The sequence below is a fragment of the Podarcis erhardii genome (genome assembly GCF_964252035.2).
Source record: "Podarcis erhardii genome assembly, chromosome: 3".
In the NCBI taxonomy this organism is placed as follows: Eukaryota; Metazoa; Chordata; class Lepidosauria; order Squamata; family Lacertidae; genus Podarcis; species Podarcis erhardii.
Genome location: NC_138507.1, coordinates 107,016,949 through 107,034,791, shown reverse-complemented (window position 1 = coordinate 107,034,791; position 17,843 = coordinate 107,016,949). Strand labels below are relative to the sequence as shown.

The following is a 17,843-nucleotide window of genomic DNA, read 5'->3' as shown; positions in this document are numbered from 1 at the left end:
GAGTCGGCCACGACTGGACCTAATGGTCAGGGGTCCCTTTACCTTTACCTTTTACCTCTGCTCTTAATGAAGAGCGCAGGGTTGAGGGCCACTTCCTTAACTGTTTCAGAGTTCCTGAGAATGCATTCATTTACATGAAGTGCTGGACCAGGGGGTTTTTGGAGGGGGTGGCACTGGTGGAGCAGACTATGGCAAACTGAAGTTGGCCCTCTCCTGCTTTACAAAAGAAGAAATTACTTGACACCTCTCTCACACACATGGCAAGCACAGAAAGCAGCTGCTGCTTTTTCGACCCAAACATTACCAGACTTCCTTACCTGCATTTTGCATGTTTGGTCTGTCCCGGAGGAGCACATCACCAAGAATCTGACGATAAAATAATAAAAGGTGTATATAGCTCATGCTGCCAATTAATACTTCTGGTAGCAGACTGTTGTTGTTTTTTTAAAAAAAAGCAAATAAAAACAAAGTTGTCAGTAAAAATTACTCCTGAAATATCTTAGCACATCTTAACATGCAAGATTTCTGAATGCAGTAGTATTAAGATGGACTTTATTCTGACCAACTGTGAACTACCGCTTTAATCTTCTTGGATTAAATTGCAGTTTTGTGACTCAAGCCCTAACCACCATATTCTCTGTTTCTAGGGTATATTACACAACATACTAAAAGGTCCAACACTTTAAGGGGCATTAATTTTACCTTCTATACTTTTTTCTTTTGTGTAAAATTAATTTGGGTCATAGAATCATAGAAGAGTTGGAAGAGACCACAAGGGCCACTGAGTCCAACCCCCTGCCAAGCAGGAAACACCATCAGAGCACTCCAGACATATGGTTGTCAAGCCTCTGCTTAAAGACTTCCAAAGAAGGAGACTCCACCACACTCCTTGGCAGCAAATTCCACTGTCGAACAGCTCTTACTGTCAGGAAGTTCTTCCTAATGTTTAGGTGGAATCTTCTTTCTTGTAGTTTGGAACCATTGCTCCGTGTCCGCTTCTCTGGAGCAGCAGAAAACAACCTTTCTCCCTCCTCTAGGACATAGGTCAACTCCTATGTTTCTAGGCAGGCACCATTAAGTAAAAAATAATAATCAGATTTCTATTTTCAAATTTTCTTTGAAGAGGCATTTCCTATTCTCTCCCATCGGGACAGGGTGGAGGGAAGAAACCCTTGCATTTTCTAAAGAAACATTAAAATCTGCAAACTGGGGGCACTTTTCCTTTGATTGAAATGTTTCCATATTGCACTATGTTACTTCAAACTACAATTTACTATCTCCTCTTTTATTTCACCATTTGGGATACACTGTTCTTTCTCCTCCGGTGCCTTGCATTAGATAGTTGACATGCAATAGTATTTAGAAAGGCTGGCAGCTGAAATGCATTAGTCTTTAATATTTGATAGTTGATAGAAGCCTGTCACATTCATAACAGAGCTTTACTGCAAGTTTGGACCTAATTTTTTTAAATTATACAGCAAAAACACTTGTTTCATGTATGAGAGAAAGCTACACCTCAACGAAAGCTACACAACAATGTAAGCATCATAAGAAAACTGCAAACTTTGCTCACTTACTTCAATATTGCTCTGGAGTTGGTGCTTAATGACCTCAGTTTCACTAGAAGTTGAGGCTGCTTCCTCAGTGTTATCATGTTATGGAAAACACTGCCACTGGCTTTAGTAAAAAGATATAAAGCAGAGAATCAAACATTATCAGTACTTGGGTTACTTTTAAATGTTCTCAAATACGTAACTCATTCATTCTGCTTCCAGCACTTTTTCCATCTGTTTATCTCTACCTGTTCTCATTCTGATCTCTGTGGCTCACTTTAATGAGTAGGACCAAATCAGAAACATTAAGTCATACTTTTCACCCTCCCCTTTGCAGTTAAAATTCTAATTATTCCAACACCCATCACACTTCTTCCTTTTAAAAAAAAATGTCTTAAAACCCTCCTTTTCCTCTTTGGCTTAGACAGCCATGTTTCCATCTGGCAATCAGAGTTTCCACAGGCACACAATGGCACTTTTAACACTGCTTATTTATAATTCCTTTCCTTAGATTGGCATGGACGTGCCTGTTTCATTTGTGTTTCAAACTTGTGCAGTGCTTATGCAACATCATGCGTTTCATAAATAATAAAATAACGGACGATTTCTGGCGATAGGGCATACAAAATAGTTTTTAGTTTCAGATAAGGGACAAGATAGGCTCTACCTCTTCTCAAAATCGACGGGTCTACTTCAATGCCCTTTTCGTAGGGAGTCCCACCATTCAAAAGCAGCTCATACATTCTGAAAAATACACAAAACACAGACACCTGCGTTCTTTTCTGACATGGGTGAAAAACGAAAGTAAAGAAATATGTGCCTTTTCCTGAAGCTGCAAAAGGTATTTTATGCAAATCACCCGTTTTTGTATTTTGCCTTTTCTGAACGAAGGCAACAACAACAAAATACCTAGTGCAAAAAAAAAAAAAAAAATCATAACAGCTCGATTTGATATGCATCCATTGAAGGTTCCATAAAAATATGTCTTCCCTAAATAGCGCAGAGTTCTATTTTTATAAGCCTTTAGAAATTCTTCACCTTGCGAATCTGTACTTTGTAAAGCAGTAGGGCCCCCAGTGGCATGACCCTCCTGTCAGTTGTAGAAATGGGTCAGATGGAGAGACAGATAGAGATATATGTCACCTTTTGTACCAAAAGTGTGCACAAACCCACTCAAAACAGGCATTGTGAACTTTCTGATAATATATGGAAACTAATTACTGGATGCTGTCCTATGAAAGATGACCCAATAAAAGACCATCAAACCAGGCAATCCCAGAGGTTGATAGGTATATTAACCTATAAAAACAGCATCCAATAAATCATTTTCACGTGTTATTTGGCGGTTTATGAATCCCACCTGTGTGAGTAAAGGTAAAGGTAAAGGTACCCCTGCCCATACGGGCCAGTCGTGTCCGACTCTGGGGTTGCGCGCCCGTCTCGCTTAAGAGGCCGGGGGCCAGCGCTGTCCGAAGACACTTCCGGGTCACGTGGCCAGCATGACAAGCTGCATCTGGCAAGCCAGCGCAGCACACGGAACGCCGTTTACCTTCCCGCTAGTAAGCGGTCCCTATTTATCTACTTGCACCCGGGGGTGCTTTCGAACTGCTAGGTTGGTAGGCAAATCCTAATAATTTGGGGTGAATTCCTTCCCCTTTTAAAACAAAGTATTTCTACTATCCATACCACTGCAAGGTTGCAATGACTGAGAATGCTGCTTAAGACCCACTCACCACAACTTGCTTTTGCTCAACAGAACGCTTTGCTTTTATACATTACAATTGCTCGCTCCAGGTGTATCACAAGCCACTCTGGAAATATTCATATATTTCAAAAGTAGTTCATGAAGGGTTATCATTTGGGAAACCAGAGTGGATAAAAATCAATGCCTAAAAAATAAATAAATAAATAAATCGGATTTTTTAAATTTAAATTGGATTTTAAAAATAAAATGCTTTTGGAGGAAAAATCTTTCTAAAGATAGTTTTCTATTTAAGTTACATTATAGTCCAAAAGCTATTCCATCAGGAAATAAGGATTTGTTTTAAGTTTTTGATTTTTTAAAAAACTGTTGAACCACATCGGTTAACAAGCATGGATACATGTGCTATAATGTTACTGTTTTAGTTAAATAAATTGTTTAAATTGTTATTAAGAAAAGTACAACAGAAAAGTAGTCCAAATATAAACAGTTAACATATTAAACCTCACAATAATGTCATGTATCTGTCCATGTATTTTTAATAGTATAACCAAATCAGTCATTTTTGATATAACTGAAAAAAACTACTCTAAATATTTATCATTCCAAAAATGAAACCTTCATCTGGTTGAAATATTAAGATTATACCAGCAAGAATGAGTGTTTCTGTTAAAAAAAATGATTTAAATCAAGTCTTACTGACTAGTGATTTAAATCGTGATTTAAATCGGTTTGATTTAAATCAAATCCACCCTGTGGGAAACTAAAAGTTTTGGGCATGCAGACACTTGTACAATTCTCTGGGTTGTGGCTCTCAAGTTATCATCGGGTAAATTACCTGAAAAGCTTCTCTGGGGTCAAAGATACACACTGGGCGCACTCACAAATGTCATTTAAGGCAGGAACCACTGGTGCTAAATTTACTGTTTTGAATTCCGTCCTGACCTGTTCACCTCTGGTGCTGTTGTACAATTCACTTCTCCATGCGGAAGTGACTCATCTGCTCCCTCCTCTTGGTTTTTCATCCAACCTGCACAGAATGCCCAGAAACGACCCTGTGCCAATTTTGTATCTTTCCAGGGATCACATAATTACAGATAAAAGGCAGTCAAATTATGACAAAGGAATCCTTTAGCTTTGAGTTTCTAGATATGGATGAACAGAACATCCTAAAGACACACTGGGCTGGCTTCCAAGTTCAGAAGCATCATATGGACACTCAGCCAGGGCCCCTCCAATTTAGAATAGTTTGAGATGTTGCTCTTTTGCAGCAAAAATAATCTGAAAGACAGATAACCCACATTTATTCCCAGCATTGCTGGATCGTTTTCATGCACACATATATACATCCCTTTATTTCTCATCACTCAATGACTTGCAGTTGAATGTGTGAAAAGACTGCACTGAAGAGTGTCGGGTTTGAGGCAACAGGAAAGTTCTGAATGTGACATTAGATCTGTGATGGCTCATTCACACATGCAAATCATTACTTGTCTCTGTATAAATCAGATGATGAACATGCATGATTGAATTTGCAAATCAGAGATATTTCACCCATTTGCACCACTTATTTGCCTGTATTTACAAATGCAATAGTGATGTATGGAAGTGAGAGCTGGACCATAAAGAAGGCTGATCACTGAAGAATTGATGCTTTTGAATTATGGTGTTGGAGGAGACACTTGAGAGTCCCATCGAATGCAAGAAGATCAAACCTATCCATTCTGAAGGAAATCAGCCCTGAGTACTCACTGGAAGGACAGATCCTGAAGCTGAGGCTCCAATACTTTGGCCACCTCACGAGAAGAGAAGACTCCCTGGAAAAGACCCTGATGTTGGGAAAGATGGAGGGCACAAGGAGAAGGGGATGACAGAGGACGAGATGGTTGGATAGTGTTCTCGAAGCTACCAGCATGAGTTTGACCAAACTGCGGGAGGCAGTGGAAGACAGGAGTGCCTGGCGTGCTCTGGTCCATGGGGTCACAAAGAGTCGGACATGACTAAATGACTAAACAATAACAACAACAAATGCAAAAATGAGCCCGATGCCTGCCAAAACATTATTTAACTTGGTCCTTAAAACAGAGTATGTACCACTTTTCTGGGCTTTGTCGTGTATCCTACAGTAGATACTGGGCTATAAAGTGGAGGTCTCCTTCAAATTAAGCTGCCACCACAAAATGGTCCTTGCTTAAATTTTAGCCTTTGCCCCTACAGGATGGTTGATTTGGGCTTGTTTTTCTCTCTGACTTCCTGATGTTTTTGTATTATCTGCTGCTTCCTGTTTCTATTTTAATATTTTACTTGCTGCTTTTATTGAATTGTTGACATAAGCTGCCTTGGATGCTTCTATGACTCTTAGAAGACATCTGAAGGCAGCCCTGTATATGGAAGCTTTTAATGTTTGATGTTTTACTGTGTTTTTATATTTTGCTGGAAGCCTCCCAGAGTGGCTGGGGCAACCCAGTGAGATGGGCTGTATATGATTAATACAAGGGGAAAGGGACAGGGAGGGAAGAAGAAATAAAAATCAAAGCTCAGGCACAAGTTTCTAAACAGTTGTTCTATAATGACCAGATGGTGCACAGTTCAAGGGCAGGAGGAATAGGTTGGTATAGTAGCTATAGAACTGAACTTTTGTTTGTTGTTTAGTCGTTTAGTCATGTCCAACTCTTCGTGACCCCATGGACCAGAGCACGCCAGGCCCTCCTGTCTTCCACTGCTTCCTGCAGTTTGGTCAAACTCATGCTGGTAGCTTCGACAACACTGTCCAACCATCTCGTCCTCTGTCATCCCCTTCTCCTTGTGCCCTCCATCTTTCCCAACATCAGGGTCTTTTCCAGGGAGTCTTCTCTTCTCGTGAGGTGGCCAAAGTATTGGAGTCTCAGCTTCAGGATCTGTCCTTCCAGTGAGCACTCAGGGCTGATGTCCTTAAGAATGGAGAGGTTTGATCTTCTTGCAGTCCATGGGACTCTCAAGAGTCTCCTCCAGCACCATAATTCAAAAGCATCAATTCTTCGGCAATCAGCCTTCTTTATGGTTCAGCTCTCACTTCCAACCATCACTACTGGGAAAACCATAGCTTTAACTATATGGACCTTTGTTGGCAAGGTGATGACTCTGCTCTTTCAAGATGCTGTCTAGGTTTGTCATTGCTTTTCTCCCAAGAAGCAGGCGTCTTTTAATTTCACAGCTGCTGTCACCATCTGCAGTGATCATGGAGCCCAAGAAAGTAAAATATCTCACTGCCTCCATTTCTTCCCCTTCTGTTTGCCAGGAGGTGATGGGACCAGTGGCCATGATCTTCGTTTTTTTTGATGTTGAGCTTCAAACCATATTTTGTGCTCTCCTCTTTCACCCTCATTAAAAGGTTCTTTAATTCCTCCTCACTTTCTGCCATCAATGTTGTGTCATCTGCGTATCTGAGGTTGTTGATATTTCTTCCCGCAATCTTAATTCCGGCTAGGGATTCATCCAACTTAGGACAATAATATAAGTGCTCAAATCTCTGTTCAGTCGCAAAGCATGGTGAGTGCACTTGAACCACTCACTATTTATCAGGCTGACCTACTTCACGGGGTTGTTGTGAGGACATTGCCCTCATGTCCTTGGAGGAAGGGTGGAAATAAAAATACAAACGACAACAGCTCAATATTAATTAACCTCTCTCTGGATAGAATGAGATATTTTTAAAACTTTTCATCATTTGGCCAGGCAGCACCTTATAATTTGCGTTGTTTCAATTTGGCTACTGTTCTCGTCAAGTAAAATACTGAAGAATTGGTTGATTCAACATGATTTCCTGTCTGGAAGTGACGGACATGAATTACATGCTTTGTGGAAATTCCTGTACTGGTATACTGGTTCCCTAAGCCTTAGTGATGAATGCAAATGAAACATCTTGCCCATCCTCTCTGTTCTTGCCAACTTTCAACAGGGGATTTGAGAGAAGCCACAATGTGAAAATGGGTGTTCACCTCACTGTGTGCCAGTCATCACACACAGTAGCTGCAACTTGGTAATCTGGCCGCAAGTGTAGCTTCATAAGCACATCATATCATTTCAGCGGAAACGATACAAACTTGGAATTCAGAGAAAGAGGAGTTCAGCAATGCAAAAATGTTTTACATTCCAGTTCTGCCCTCTCCTCTAAAGGGCTAATGATTCTGGCTGCAGGTTTCTTATTGTTGTAGCAAAAATTACCCAAGATACACAAAGAGCAATAATATGACTAACACATTTGCAAAGCTAAGCTGGGTCCGGTAGGGTTTCAAACTGGATGAGGGACTGCATGTTGAGATTCCTGAATTGCCAGGGGTTGGACCAGATTCTATAAGTAACTATTATGCCACTGGTGAATTATAAGAAGAGATATGTATCTAATATTCTAAAAACAAAACTTTTTTTCTACCATATATTAGGTTCTTTCCCCACTATTGTGCAGCCCTACATTTCATTTTGTAGGTAACAATGCTGCCTACTGAAGACTGAGATTGTGAGTTTTTTGATACAGTACATATTGTTTTGCAGGCGACTCAAAAAGTGGGATTTCATTGCAGCACAGAGCTGGGACTTCAGTTGCAAGCCCCATTTGTCATGGGTCCAATGTGGGCAAGGCCTAACCTCAGCTCCCCACCTGTGGTAAAGGTCTCCACACACCATGAAAAATAGACACCCCCCCATTTATATTACATAGATTATTGCTTATTAAGCGCCATTAGGTAAGGTAAAGGTAAAAGGACCCCTGACCAGTCGTCCAGTCGTAACCAACTCTGGGGTTGCAGTGCTCATCTCGCTTTACTGGCCGAGGGAGCCGGCATACAGCTTCCGGGTCATGTGGCCAGCATGACTAAGCCGCTTCTGGCGAACCAGAGCAGCGCACAGAAACGCCATTTACCTTCCTGCCAGAGTAGTACCTATTTATCTACTTGTACTTTAACGTGCTTTCAAACTGCTAGGTTGGTAGGAGCTGGGACCGAGCAACGGGAGCTCACTCCATCACGGGGATTCAAACTGCCGACCTTCTGATCGGCAAGTCCTAGGCTCTGTGGTTTAACCCACAGTGCCACCCGCGCCCCTTGCTTACTAGGTACCAGGTGACTATATGTACTCCCATCCTGTACCACTAGTGGAATTTCCACACAATGGATATGGGTAGTCTTGCTTTGTGGGGCAATCTTGTTTTGGGAGACAAGTGCATTGAATTATGATTCTTAAGTGCTGCACAAACACTCCAGCTCTTGGGAGGAAAACCGGAAGAAAATGACGATGCTATGAAGGGGAGGTGTGGGGAGGGATGTGTCGCCCACTCCTCACAATTCAAGGCACAGACAGTGTCCAGTTATATGAGCCCAAGACAGCTGCAGAGCACAATGCCATCACAACAGCCTTCTACTGTTGTGCTTGCTAGGATAAGAATCACATTCTGCCCCCCTCCCCCTCATTACACAACACAGTGCAACCAGCTTGGGGGAAAGGCAATCTCTGCCATAGGATTATGATCCTCAGGGAAAATGTCCAAACTGTAAAATGCGTAAAGCTGCACATAAAAAACCGTGTAGAAAGGACTCTCAGGAACAGCCTTCCTTGCAGGGAAGGGGTGGTCTTCCAGGGCAAGAGGCTGGGGGAAGAATGGGAAACTCCCAGGTGAGAGCTGGGAGGGCTAACCTTTTTCTGTCGGGGACAAAAGTTAAGATATACCTGGAGGAAGGACTTTGCATTCTTCTATCTCTTTCTTTTTGTTGTTGCTGTTTTGTTTTTGTTTAGATTGGTTTGTTTTCTATTGTGTTATGAAAAGTCTTAATAAAATTTCATAGATGGCTCAATGGCTTGGTATAAGGCAGCTTCCAAAAAAAAAAAAAAAAAGGAGCAGCCTTCCTTGTGAAGCTGGAAAACGGTAAATATTTTAAAGCAATTAAATAATTATAATAACTGTATTAAGCATAAAATACGGGGGGGGGGCACGCCATCAGATTATTTTAGTCCCTTTGCCAAAGCTAAAGAAGGCTTTATTCAGGACTGTGGAAATGATACTAGAAAGGACGGCTAAAACAGTCATAAAGGAAGTCCACAAGCAAGTTGTTGTTTTTTTAAAGAAAAGAAAATCTGGGCCCACTTCAAGTTTTGAAAATAAACCAAGCACATTTTTAAATCATTTAGGGGGTGAGACTTGTTTAACAAGCTTAGCAGTCTTGGGGCAAGTTAACAGGCTGCATACACATCACATGACATCGAGTTTCAGTATTCACCCAGGCTATGAGACACCCAGGCTATGTAGTACAAGCCTAGCAATGAGTCAGCCTTGGGGCAGTATCCAAACCCAGCTCAAGGATCTGTGGTATGATCAGAAATGTTCCTCTCAAGGACAGCCTCTGTGAGCCGAGCCCCTGGAATGCAGAAATGGCAAGAATGCTTGGGTGGCAAAAGACGTTAATTAGCATTAGTCAGTTTTGGTCCTGCCTTGCCTTGCATAGAAAAGGGTTTTCTTTTTTTTAAAAAAAAAGGTGGCATATGTAATGCTATATTAAGTAAACATCACTAAAGCTGGCCTTAATGAACTTTGGAGGAAGAAAGAGATGAATGTGTAAATTTGTAACTTTCAAGGCTCTGCTCCTATCACACTTACTTGGGAGTCCCATTGAACCCAGTGGGAGATTTGAGTGCAGGTTTCAGCAAGGGATGGGGAATCTGCAGCCAGTGTTCAAAACTCCCATTGTTCTAGGCGCATTCTAGGGAATTTCATTAGCATGAGCAGTTTCTGAACTCTGGGCACAGAACTGCGCCTAAGATTTCAGATTAAAACTGCAGAGTGGAAGGAAAGGAGAACCTTTTTCTGCCTCCCCACTTCCAGCTACTCTGAAGACTGGAGAAGAAACTCTTTTAAGAATATTAGAGAGGTGGGCAGGGGAAGGACTGGACCCTGGGAAAAATGAACATAATATTTTAGGTGCAGTTCACTCATTTTCAGCTTTGTATTCTTGTTATAAAAAGCGCACCGAGACATTCCGTTGTTGTGCCCACAACCTAGGTTTAAGGGGCCATTTAACTCCTAGCTTTATCTGTTTCTAACACTGTCTTGTAGTCTTCTAACTGTTAAGACTACAATTCCCATCATCTCCAACCATTGGCCACACTTTCTTGGACTGATGGGAGCTGAATGACATCTGGAGGGCCACAGGTTCCCCCTCCTTAGTTGAAGATGCAACAGATAGTCAGTTGAGAGCATTAGCCAAGGCGTTGAGTAAATCTCACTAATATTGTGATCCTGATGTAATTGCCTGTTGGAATTCAGATTTCCTCTTGCTAGAATTCCCACCCCCCACCCCCATGGCAAAAAAAAATTGTTTCTGTTGGCAAAGAATGTGAAATCTGGAAAATGTTGCAGATGCATTTGCAATTATGTGCTTCTGATATAAAGCAATGTAGTATTATTGTGAAATGAATACTGTTAAACTGAATCGTTATCTGCTATACTTAATTCCTTTAAGCTTTAGCTTTATGGGGAAGTATTGGCAGGCACTAGGGAAATAGCAGCAGGATAGGAGTGAGAGCCAGGAGATTCGTCACCATGGCCAGCATCCAGAGAGCCCCAATGTGGGAGCAGAAAACACTTCCAATTGTGTGTTTGGGAAGAGGGGCGGTTGACCCTCCTCCAGCTTCATCTGTTCCACCAATACATCATTTACAGCTCTCCCTGGAGTGGCTCAGGACGGGGGGAGGGGGGAGAGAAAGGGGAATGGTGGCCTGCGGTGGGAAAAGGGGTGTTTTGGAAAAGCATTTCTCTCATCCTCAGTTCCCTGTATGTTAAACAGGAGCAAGTGCAAACTAGCATTCAGGATTGGTGTGTGGACCACCATAATAAAGAATATGAATTCGAAATGCTTAGGAGGTGAAGCAGCTGCCATACAACTTTGAGGGGAGAAACCTGGCAATGCAACTTAATATTTTAAATGCTCCCCCAAAAGTCAAAGTAAGTAGCAAAGTTCTAAATGCCAACACAGGAAGCAAATGCATCCTCAGGTAGAACTGGATATGTCTCTTATCTGAAACCCTGGAAAGCTGCTTCCAATCTGTATAGGCAACACTGGTCTAGATAGAAAAATTGCCTAACTTGCTACAGGACAGCTTCCTAAACTGAAAAAGGCTGCCATATTTTAACAGCAATCGTTTGGTGGCACAGCCATCTTCAGTATTTGGGGGCCCTTGAGTAAGAGACAAGCAGCGACCCACCAAAGCATGCAAACTAAGAGCACACTCAAAAAGTCTTCTCCACCAGGTGACCTATATGAAGCAAGCCACATGCCAATCTCTGTTTTAAAAAACCTCCCCTACCAACTCTCAGAAGTTTAACTAATGGGCAGCTTCATTATTCCCCTGCTGCATCTTAGTTACACAGGGCTAGTTAAGATGAAACGACCACAAGCCTTTGTCTGACGGTTACAGCCATCTTCCAAATACCTCCTCACTATACCTTGTGGCAGCATCAAGACCCTGGCATCTGCACTGGCACCTTGCTGCCTTCTGGAACTGGCAGCATTCTGGGGAACGTGTGTGGTTATTGGTCCAAACATATGATTCCTACAATGTGATAGCCGCAATCTAACACCATCAGGTCTACCCACACTTTGCATTGCAAACTGGTGTCTGTCACAATGCCAGCCGTACAGAGGAGATGCATGGAAAGTGCCAGGAAGCAGCATCTGAATTTTCACACCTATTTCTGAATAATATTCATCAGGAGATTTGTATTGTAGGTGAAGCATGAAATGGCTCATGAATGCTATTGAGTAGTACCATATGAGGGACACTCAAAACCAAGTATCCCTGTGTTGTTACATCATCAGCTTTGACTGCTGAAATTTCTGGAGTTAACTGATGCAACACATTTTTTCACCTCTGGCAGATAATGGTTAGAGTGTCAGGCTAGGGCCTGGGTTCAAATCCCAACTCAGCCATGAAGTTCACTGGGTGACCTTGAGCCAGTCACTCTCTCTCAGCATAACTCAACTGACAGGGTTGTTGTGAGGATCAAATATGTGAGAAGGGGGAAGACCTATGTATGCCACATTGAGCTCTTTGGAGGAAGGAGGGATATAAATGCAATAAACACATAATAAACCAACCCTGTGAATTTGATGTATCTTTACATTTTTCACCTCCCCAAATCACAAAGGAAACTTACTTGGAGGAAACTGGAAGTCCGCTTGAGTCAAAAAGTTTTAGAAATGCCCAGCCACAGCTTAGTTCTCCTCTCTCACCTGTTGACTAGAAAATAAGGTGGATGAAACTAATTATCCAGGTTGCTAAAATGTAAAACGGGTGAACATAATCAGCCCTTGGGTCCATCTGCTCCACCCTTCCCACATTATCTGTGTTAGGTGTGCAGCTGAAGCAGCAATGGCAGGCTCTCCTTCCTTCCCCCCTGCCATCACCCTAGGAATAATCAATGCCTGCCACTCAAAGCTAGGTGGGTTTGATTGTACCAATAAATGCAGCTAAAGGAATGGAATTGGTTTAGCGGTTGCAGCTATCGGCAAGGAAATCAAGCTTGCATACACAGATAGCCCTGTTTTGTATTTTCTTCACGCAATCCTCAGGGACTGGTCATCTCTACAATAACAGAGCACTGGGTTCAGTGGCTAACCAGAGAGAAACAAGGCCATCCAATAAAACCAAATGTTGGGAAAATTCAGGACAGACAAAACAAAAGTGCTACTTCACACAGTGCACAGTTAAAATATGTTGCAATGGCCATCAAGGTGGATGGTTTTTAAAGAGGACTAGACAAATTCATGGAGGATGAGGCTATCAATGGATACCGGTTATGATGACAATAGGACAGTTGGAGGCAGTCTGCCTCAGGATACCAGTTTGTGGGAACAGCAAATGCAGAGAACACTACTGCACTCCAGTCCTGCTTGTGGGCAGGAGCGAAGGAAGGGGGTGCGGTGGGGGTGGTCCGCCCCGGGTGTCACCCCTGAAGGGTGCGACAAAATGCTGGGCGGTACTCACCGTGGAGCCTGCAGCACGCCTGAGTCACACATCTCTCCTGGGGGATACACGGTGGCTTGGGCGCATGCAGGCTCTGCGCTGCCTAAACTGTCCGCCTGCTGCCTCCCCCCCCCAGATGTAGGGCAGCTGAGTGGGAGAAGTCAGGCAGACTTCGGAGGCCCCGCGGTGTGCCCTGCCCCTATGGGTGGCTTGCCCCACCCCTGGGCGCGCCGCCCCAGGCACCCAAGCGGCTTCCTCCGCCACTGTTTGTGGGCTTCCCACAGGTACCTAATGAGCTACTTTAAGAACAAGAGGCTGGACTCAATGTGCATCTCACGCAGTGCAGCAGGGCTGCTCTTACGTTCTTAATGTGTGTGCCCTTCAATATTTCATGAGCTACCCCAAAAAGGAAGGTAAAAAATATAGGCTGGTAGTCTTCACCATCCCTTTCACTTTTGTCTTATCAAATAAATTTGATTTATTAACCTTAACCTCAAGTATACACAGCTTAACGATCAGCCAGCCCAATCACCAAGCAGGAGAACGGCAATTCATACTAATCAATTATGTGCCAGTCCTAATGGGAGGTTGGAATTCTTGTGATACTGAAACCGACTTCTACTTCATTCCTGTGGTTTATGATGCCAAGCTCTTTGTATCTAAAAGAAATACCAACAGACAGCCTGTCTTCTAATAGTTTCATGCACTGAATCACCTGTGAGAACTTACATTCCGAATGTAAGTGATCCCAAGTTCAAATAATATGCCTATGTCCGGAGATGGGGAATTGGATCTAATAAAACAATCACCGTCAAGCAGGCACGGTAAGATGCCAGTCACCTAAAAATGTACAAAAAGAAGCAGCAGCAAATATATCTAAGCATTTTATTTCAAGATTCTCTTGAAACACCAATAGAATTCCTCCATTTTCTTTCAGAAATAAACTATTAAATTAAATCACAAGCATCACCAACAATCTCTATCTTTTCATGCCACCTAGTTTTGTATGAAATTATTGCACACAACTAAGTGATACAACCAGGGAATACACACTAAATCCTATAGTGGTCAGCAAGCTACACAACAACCAGGAGGGCATTGTGTTTTATTTTCCACAAAGATATAAGCACCAGCTTCCAAAGAACATCCATTTTGCAGTGTCCTTCTTATCCGAAGGCAGCTCCTCTTGAAGCGTTCTTCCCTTGTTCAAACTCTAAACTGGTGCTCCAAGCAAACAAAGCTCAGCTTAATGACAGAGGTTTCAGCGCCTCTTCAATGCCTTCCTTTCACTCAACAAATTCCCCCTATACATGCACTGTGACAAGCTAAGGACAAAATTAGATATGATGAAGAATGGATGGTTGCTGTCAAAAATGGCAACCCTGTGAGTTCTCTTCACCACTAATGTGTGGCAATGGAAATGCATCATGCACTTTTCCTTGCTGGCTGCTGTTGGGGCAGGGAGGGTACTCACGATGTCATAAGATCATGGCTTTCCACTGCTATATGTGGATCAAAAAAAACCCAAGCAAATATACCCAGAGATAAACTAACTTAACCATGTTTCAGGGGTATCCAGTAGACTTGCTAATACTTAGATGCAATATAATTTTGAAACAGGGGCAAATTCATATCTGAAGCATTTGCCTGCAGACAGCTGCTTCTGGAGCCGCCATAAGCTCCCACTTGCTGTGTGATTTCAACACTGATTCAGAAGAAACACTGCCACCTGCTGAACAATCCATGGCACTTCCTTCAGCACATACAAGTAACTTGTGATTATTTAGTGCCAAATGCAAAGCAAGTGAGTGGAATTCAATTTGAGAGACAGTGATGAGCATAGGTAGGCAAACTAAGGCCCGGGGGCCGGGGCCGGCCCATTCGCCTTCTCAATCCGGCCCGCGGACGGTCCAGGAATCAGCGTGTTTTTGCATGAGTAGAATGTGTGCTTTTATTTAAAATGCATCTCTGGGTTATTTGTGGGGCATAGGAATTCTTTCATTATTTTTATTCAAAATATAGTCTGGCCCCCCACAAGGTCTGAGGGACAGTGGACCGGCCCCCTGCTGAAAAAGTTTGCTGACCCCTGGTGAAGGTGGGGGATTAATGCCCTGAGCAGCTTTCCTGTTCCAAATTATTCCCAGGTGCTATTTGCTCATCTTATTCTTAGCACAGCAAATAGGAGATGGGAAGAGAATTTAGATGAGTAAAACCTTTTGCCCTTCCTTCTCCAACGCTCTGACCCTCTACCCAAGCTGCTTTTTTATTTTTGTAAAATAAACAGCAAATGAATTTCCCGTGTCTTATCTAGTTTGATCCTCAAGTCAGCAGGATTTTATCAATACAGTTCCAAGATGTGGTTGCCAGAGGTCAAACCTCATAGCACTTAAATTCATTCTGCTTGGCAACTGAGAACTTGGCATGTGTTTCTATGGCTCAGTTCCCCCTCTTCTAAATCACAAGTAATGCTTAACTAGCATTTTGGTTAATTATTATTATTAAAAAAAAAATTTGGCGAGGAGGAAGATTATTATCAGATTGCGCTAGAATTAATTGTACATACTACAGATCACAATCCTACAAAGTTATGCAAAATTTACCAGGTCAAATCTATCAATAATCTCCTCAGTATTCTTACCCGTGGAGAAAAGGTCCATGTTTTGGGATTTTTAGGTTGCCACGTAGCTCTAACTGTATGAATATTACTCAGTATCTAAAACAAGAAAATAATTAACATTTGAATATAGAAGTGTAGATTAACGCAATGAAGAATGGGGAACTATTTCATTACAAGATCAGCTTATGTTTGAATGACCAACCTTCACCTTCTTTAGCTCATGAAATTTAGAAATATGATCACTGAATCCAGCCTATCACAAACTGATGCTTTCACTCTGCAATGGAGAACAATGCAAATCCTGCTTTTGAGAATCACTAGGTACACGTTCAAGAGTGTTGTAACAATCAGGTCTATTATCCATCAGCTCTCTGATAAGGAGGGATGGCAGACTAATCAACTTATTTGGCACTGAGGGTGGTGTGCAACATTTTACTCAGAACAGATCTATTGAAATTAATGAACCTAACTTAGCCATGTACATTAATTTCAATGAGTCAATTTTGAGTTAAATTTAATGGACCCTAAATATGTCAATGCTGCACATGGGTCGTGTACAGATAAATATCATGCAATGCGGCAGATATAAGATAGGATAGCCAGAAAGGAGAAGTCTGGAATACTTTCTCAGGTACAAATTAACTAAAGCCTGATATGAACTGTATGCAAATAAGTTATAGGCAGCAGCTGTTTAAATCCTCCACAAAATAGCAGTTGACAACTGAGTAGACACACGCTTCCCGTTTCAAAAATGTGATCAAGATATTGGAAGAAGTTCAAATTTTAACCGCTTAGGTTAAGTGATTTGTAGAACTCACTCTGTTACCGTCAAAAAGGCAGAGTCGAACATGTCTACTAAGGACTTGTATGCTCATTCCAGGAAAAGGAATCCCTTTACAGTTCCATAGGGTCACAATCAGTGATAGCCGAGTTGGCCTTGACTGAATCTGAAAGAAAGGGGGCGGGGACCAGAGTTTTACATTTTACAGCTACATTTACTTCATAATATGTTACTGCATAATGGACGCGGGTGGCGCTGTGGGTTAAACCACAGAGCCTAGGACTTGCCGATCAGAAAGTCGGCAGTTCAAATCCCCACGACGGGGTGAGCTCCCATTGCTCAGTCCCAGCTGCTGCAAACCTAGCAGTTTGAAAGCACATCAAAGTGCAAGTAGATAAATAGGTACCGCTCTGGCGGGAAGGTAAATGACGTTTCCGTGCGCTGCTCTGGTTCGCCAGAAGCGGCTTAGTCATGCTGGCCACATGACCCGGAAGCTGTACGCCGGCTCCCTCGGCCAATAAAGTGAGATGAGCGCCGCAACCCCAGAGTTGGCCACGACTGGACCTAATGGTCAGGGGACCCTTTACCTTTACTATGTTATTGCATAATACGTTTTCTCCAATTTCCCCATTTTCTGCTACCCTAAAGAGAGTTTATCTGGCTTTTATTGAGAGCAAATACTTACAGTGCCTTTTTCCGGGTTCCACACTAGATCTCGGAAAGAAAGATTGGAAGGTGTGAGCTCAGGTTGTAAGAAGTAAGAAGCCCGAAACTGAACTCCTGGAAGAACAATGCTTATTTTTAGTGTGTTTATTTTCCCATCTCCCTTTAACTTGGTTATCTTCAATGGAATTTGCAAGTAAGTAACTTTATGACTTCAGCAGTAGCACAATTACAGACTGACAGCCTAATCTTAAACATACTGACTTGGTGATAAATCTTATCTTGCTCTTCTTGCTCTGTCTCGCTCTTCTTGCCAGAAGATTAGTGTTTTGCCAGAAGATTAGTGTGCCTATATCATTCTGAAATATGTTGCTGAGCACACTGGAGAAGAGGGGAAATGCCTTTTCCAGGGATGCACATACTGGAGGATGCTCAGAGGTTCGGGGGCGTTTTTCCAACACACAAATAGAAAAGAGGCATTTTTAAACTCTTTTAGAAGATTTATGTCACCACTGTACCATGGACTGACTGGATGCA

General features: G+C 42.4%; 1 protein-coding gene across 3 annotated transcripts in view; it reads right to left on the bottom strand.

Annotated features, from left to right (window-relative positions):
- NPHP1 (nephrocystin 1) overlaps positions 1–17,843 on the bottom strand; it is a 33,662-nt gene that overhangs the window by 6,690 nt on the left and 9,129 nt on the right. For all 3 annotated transcript variants that reach the window (XM_081854701.1, XM_081854700.1, XM_081854702.1), the window contains 8 exons: positions 17,329–17,423; positions 16,681–16,809; positions 15,884–15,958; positions 13,975–14,085; positions 12,437–12,519; positions 2,221–2,297; positions 1,578–1,677; positions 318–430 (listed from right to left, as the gene is read on the bottom strand). In XM_081854701.1, the coding sequence (XP_081710827.1) occupies positions 318–430; positions 1,578–1,677; positions 2,221–2,297; positions 12,437–12,519; positions 13,975–14,085; positions 15,884–15,958; positions 16,681–16,809; positions 17,329–17,423 (783 nt within the window). The remainder of the gene's footprint in view (positions 1–317; positions 431–1,577; positions 1,678–2,220; positions 2,298–12,436; positions 12,520–13,974; positions 14,086–15,883; positions 15,959–16,680; positions 16,810–17,328; positions 17,424–17,843) is intronic.